Here is a 5,465-nt window from a genome sequence, read left to right as displayed (position 1 = left end):
AATAGAAAAAATTGGGAGCAGCAAGAAAAAGAAAAAGAAACAGAAAAATTTTCATTTCATTTGTAAGTTAGAATATATCTATTGGTTAATTTTTGCAAGAAATTTATTATTTAATTAAAAAATTATGTTTATACGTATTTAAATAATAATAATAATAAGGTATTTAAATAATTCGTAATTTTTAGATTACCAAAAGATATTAATAGAAAAAATAAATGGCTTGAAGCATTAAACTTAAAATATTGGTGTCCACCGAAAAAAGCAGCTGTGTGTTCTGCGCATTTTGAAAAACAAGATTATGAATCACATATAACATTTAAAAAATTAAAGATAGATGCTTTCCCACATGTTAATGTAAGAAATAATGTTATATATATATATATATATATATATTTAACATATACACAATGTGATGACTAACAAAATATTTCTTGTCAGTTGCCTGAGACAGATGTTGTAAATAATGAAACATGTGCTGCAGTGCATAATGTAAATTCTCAAGTACATCGTTCAACAAGCATCTCCCCTGATAGGATTTTTAATTCTCCTACCAAAGTTCTAATGCGAAAAATTCATAGAGAAGAAGTAAAATCTCTTAAAAGAAAGCTTCATGTCATAAATTATATCCACAAGAAAGCAAAGAAGAAAATTCGTGATTTAAAAACTGTCTTAAAGGAATTACAGAAACGAAACCTAATAACAGAAGATGAAGGTGACATATTGCAACATTTAAATGAAGGTACGAAAGAATTAGTAAAACGTGATATAAGAAAAAAGAAACTCTTACCTATAGCCAAGAAATATCCTCCTAAATTACGTCAGTTTGCTTTATCCCAGTGAGAAATGACAGGTTGAAAAAACGTCAAATCAACGTCTAAAAAACCAGTTGATATAGACGTCTAAAATTTGGTCTATTAGACGTTTTTGTGTCTTCTAAATTAGACCACTATTAGACGTCTTAAAGACGTTCAATAAAGGTTTATTAAACAACTATTTGACATTTATGTAGACGTCTTAAAGACGTTCAATAAACGTTTATTAAACGACTATTAGACATTTATGTAGACGCCTTAGAAACGTCTTATAAGCGTATTTAAACGTCTACTACGTTTACACGTCATCATTAATTGGGTTTAGCAACACTCGTAGTTATGAAACTGACCAATTACAGTCATTCCATTCTTCAGATGAATACTTGTAATTAACCAGTTTTATAACTACCGATGTTATTAAACTCGATTAATGGTGACGTATAAACGTAGTTTTAATAACGTTTATTTACATTCGTTTCTATTAATATACAGCTTTAAAAAACTTGTAAAAATGAATCTTGACTAATCTTTTTCCGCCCAATAGTCAGTAAATAGTCGTAAAAAGCACATAAAATGAAACCATTCAGACAAGAAAACACACAGTTGAACTAAAATTTCCGACGTGGCATTTATAAATAGAATTTGAATAAAATAGAATAACAAAATCGCTTTAAAACACTTGTAAAAATGGGTCTTGACTATCCTTTTTCCGTCTGTCAGTAAATAGTCATTAAAAGTACGTAAAGTGATGCCTATTCAAACAGGAAAACACATGGATATTGAAAGGAGTGAAATATGCTTTTATATATTACTTCAAAGAAACTTTACTTGCGGTCCATTCTTACAAATTTGGTAAATATGAGATAAGTCAAATTTTCACAATGGAATATATAATAATGGAATGACATACACAACATTTCGTCGTCAATCTGTCACGTTTCTACTATAGCTCTAATTTTGTCCGCGACGAAACGTTACTACCGTCAATACGGAGTTCTCGGTGAGGCGTCAGGAGTCTTAACAGGAATATATGCAATTTCTTGCTTCCGATGTGGAGCTTGCTTCAACCAATTTTGACATGCTCTCTTCAGTTTATTAATGTCACAATTTTCTTTTTTATTACACATCACAGCACCTGAAATGAAAATTTATATTATCGTGGAATTATTTCTAAAAATATCTGTAATCAACGTGCAGAAGAATATAAAAATTTACCTTGAATTAGGTCCCACATATGACATTGTTCAAGAGGAATTTTTGATGAATTGGGATCAAGACCTTTAAAATTTATGTTTTTTGCCAAACAGTTGTACATTAATTTTTTTATCACATTCATCGTTGCTTTTGTTTCATCTGGATCACTTCCATAAAAACTAATATATTTAATCTATAAAAATATAAGAATAAAGGTCTAAGGATATAATTTAGAAAAAAACACAATACAGAAAGAGCTACGATCATAATCATAAATAGAATAAATAATACAAAAAAGGTACACCCACGGTCATCGATTCTGTCGCTCGGGAAGTTTTCCAAACTGAGAAGTCACCATCTTTCTACATACTCGCAGTTCATGATTAATGTAACGACTATAGCTTATTGGTCGTTATGTTAATCATAAACTGTATGTAGAAATTTAAGATAGTGACTTCTCAGTTTGGAAAATTTTCTGAGGGACAGAACGATGACGCTGGATATACTGTGAAATTAAAAGTATTTTAAAACGTATAATAAGAAAAGAGAACACAATTTTTTTAAATACTGAGTGTATATATAATCATTATGTATATGTCAATATAATTTACCGTAGCTGACATATTTTCTGGCTCTCTCAAGTATTTCTCAAATTTTCGAAGATCATTTATAGATTGTAGAGGTAAGGCAGGTAAATTATTGGGTCTATTTATTTTTTTCTCATGAGGCAAAAGGAAAGTCATTAATTTTGTTTGATTTATTATTGATACATCAAGCTTGCTGCTGATTTCGTCCATTCTAAGATATATATTGTTTAGAATTGTTTTTATATCTTGGTCAAAATCTGTAAATATAATGTACTTTTAGAGAAAGGAAGACTAATTATAGTTCGATCGAATATTTATGATATAAAAGTTAATCAAGATTATTTTTTTGTTAATAATACCTAAATTCACAGAATGTCTTTCTAAAGATGGAAGTGAAGTTTTTTTGTACTTTTTTCTTTTTCTTACAACTTCTGTAGTACAATCTGAGTTTAATTCTGTGTTAGATGACTCCGTAGACATTAAGTTTTTGGGAGAATCAGGGATGTCAGAAGTTCCTTCTGAATCAAATCTTTGCTGGAATTTCTTCGTTTGTATTGAATCTGCATCAAACTCATCTGCCAATTCAGATGAGTTGGCAGATGAGTTTGGCTAGAATAAGATTGTTGTATGATTGAAACATTATTTTGCCTCTTTCTTGTATCTTGCATTTCCTTTTCTACTGATATTTTAAAAGGAGAAGTCTCTGCTATAATAGATTTCTCAGAAGAGCAAACTTGTTTCGGAATATTTGTAGAAGAAAAATGCCCCACGTTGGTCTCTTCAAAATAATTTGAAACCTCTTGAAAATTACTATGAGACGAAGACTTTTTTTGTTTGTTATCACTTCTTTCTTTTCTTGTATCAAGTTTAGATTTAACTTTTTCAAATACAGCTAAATTCTTAACTTTAGCATTATCAGTTGATATTACGTTCTTTGAAGAAAAGTCTTGTTGAGTAGATATCACACGTACACATACGCAGCATGCATGCGTGCACACGTACGCATGTATTGTACACGCACGCATGCATGCTTGATAAAGTGATAAAGAACAAGCGCGATCTAAATTCAACGTTTTAAGGATATCACCGAAAGTCTAACTTTTTAAAAAAAAGGTTATAAAAACTGTTGTATATCACGATGTTCATAGTATTTCAAAGGAAAAAATATACTGGGCATTTTTGTCGTGTTTACAGAGTGTTAATATAAAAAACTTCTTTATTGTATATACATATAGATAAAGCCAAAAATATAATACTTACATGACTGTCCAACTTTATCTTCGCCACAACCGTTCTTGCTAAATGGGAACAATGGGAAGCAACACAACACACGCAACACCAACAACACCTTTACGTATCGTAAAACAATCTGCACTAAAATTCCGCTAACATCGGAAAACAAATGATAGGGAGATAGCGCGCGTGTAGGCCGGCTCAGCGCGCTTGCTTAACGGTCTCGAAGTCCGTTCTTTTAGCTTTGCACATGTAAAAGGTTCAATTGAAAAGAACAGACCTCGAGATGTTGTGTAACGCGCTCACATTTTAAAAAATATATTTGATGGAATAGCTGCACCAATTTAATAATTGTAAACTACAAAATTGAAAACTGATCATCGATCCCTTATTTAATTTCTTAATATAATTATAATTAAATGTATAACTTCATTATTAAATAAAAATATTATATGTATTTACATAAATAATTTATAATGTATCGAAAGTGAACAAGAAAAATAAAATATAATAGTTAATGAGTTTTATGTTTTACAGTTGACAATTCTTGAATTTAATCGATCGATTAATTAAGTTAACCAGAAATAGTAAGATCAATAATGGAATTTCTATAAGAATGCTTTTACAGAAATTTAATTTTGGCAGTATTAAATTAGTCAGTAATTAATTTTACTTATTTTGAGTATTATGTACAAAAATACAAATAACATTGCTTTCAAGCATTTTCGAGAAAATCGCAATTAAAAAGTTTTGGGCATTTTATGAATAAGTCTTGCAAGAAATATGATTTGGACGACAATAGAGATGATAAGTTGAAAAGACGTCTATTCGACGCCAATGTCATTGATGGTTGATATTAAGGCGATGCTAAACGTCTAGCATCGCCTTAATATCAACCATCAACGACATTGACGTCGAATAAACGTCTTTTCAACCTGTCATTTCTCACTGGGATCTTTACACTATTATTCACCTAGAGCATATAATTTTGTTCGCTGTAAATTCTATAATGCTTTACCTCATCCTAAAACCATTTCAAAGTGGTATCGTTCAGTTGATGGAGAACCTGGTATTAACTTTGAAGCTTTAGAGGCTATAAAATTGCATGCACGTTCTGTTTCATATAAATTGATAGGTGCTTTAATTTTTGACGAGGTCGCTATACGTCAGCATGTGGATTACTGCAAAGATAAATTTGTCGGTTACGTTGACTGCGGTAGTAATGTAGAATGTGATTCAACAAAACTGGCTAAAGAAGCGTTGGTTTTTTGTGTGGTATGCATCAATGACTCTTGGAAATTGCCAATTGCATATTATCTAATAAATGGCATAAATACTGAACAGAAGAGAAATTTAACTATTCAATGCCTGATTGCACTTCAAGAAGCTGGAATGTTAATTGTGTCACTCACGTGTGATGGTTTATGCTCTAATTTAACAATGTTCCAGAGTTTAGGATGCAATTTAAATTTTTCTGAAAATTTTCAGACATGGTTCAAACATCCATCTAATGATTTCAACGTTTATGTATTTTTGGATCCTAGCCATATGTTGAAATTGATACGGAATACATTGGCTAAACTGAAGATTCTTTATGCTAACAACAAGGATACAATTGAATGGAAGTATTTTGAAGAAT

The 5,465-nt window shown here is 30.5% G+C and overlaps 2 protein-coding genes across 6 annotated transcripts; one reads left to right on the top strand and one right to left on the bottom strand.

The window, feature by feature from the left end:
* Positions 1-423: 423 nt before the first annotated feature.
* LOC113006024 lies at positions 424-1,829 on the top strand (the record flags this gene model as incomplete). Its single annotated transcript, XM_039458705.1, has 1 exon — positions 424-1,829. A coding segment is annotated over one exon (417 nt), but the record flags the coding sequence as incomplete, so codon positions are not given.
* Positions 1,621-3,993, bottom strand: LOC113005425. 5 transcript variants are annotated; one of them, XM_039458702.1, is made up of 5 exons: positions 3,854-3,993; positions 2,953-3,127; positions 2,618-2,850; positions 2,028-2,199; positions 1,621-1,947 (listed from the first exon to the last, which is right to left on the bottom strand). In XM_039458702.1, the coding sequence occupies exons 2-5, from the start codon at positions 3,071-3,073 to the stop codon at positions 1,796-1,798; spliced, it is 678 nt and encodes a 225-aa protein (XP_039314636.1). In that variant the 5' UTR covers positions 3,074-3,127; positions 3,854-3,993; the 3' UTR covers positions 1,621-1,795. The 5 variants fall into 5 exon arrangements, with proteins under 5 accessions (XP_039314636.1, XP_039314638.1, XP_039314634.1 ...); XM_039458704.1 differs by having other exon boundaries at positions 2,953-3,108; positions 3,854-3,989; XM_039458700.1 differs by having other exon boundaries at positions 2,953-3,202; positions 3,854-3,978.
* Positions 3,994-5,465: the final 1,472 nt, after the last annotated feature.

Source organism: Solenopsis invicta, chromosome 16 (genome assembly GCF_016802725.1).
Source record: "Solenopsis invicta isolate M01_SB chromosome 16, UNIL_Sinv_3.0, whole genome shotgun sequence".
Classification (NCBI taxonomy): Eukaryota; Metazoa; Arthropoda; class Insecta; order Hymenoptera; family Formicidae; genus Solenopsis; species Solenopsis invicta.
Note: the sequence above shows the minus strand (reverse complement) of the source record. Positions and strands in the feature narration are given on the sequence as shown.

Excerpts from the sequence above, each read along its gene's own strand:
- LOC113005425 (XM_039458702.1), bottom strand. The coding sequence starts at position 3,073 with ATGTCTACGGAGTCATCTAACACAGAATTAAACTCAGATTGTACTACA. Across the intron at positions 2,851-2,952 it reads AAGACATTCTGTGAATTTAG|ATTTTGACCAAGATATAAAA; the intron begins GTATTATTAACA and ends TTATATTTACAG. Across the intron at positions 1,948-2,027 it reads TATGTGGGACCTAATTCAAG|GTGCTGTGATGTGTAATAAA; the intron begins GTAAATTTTTAT and ends TTTTCATTTCAG.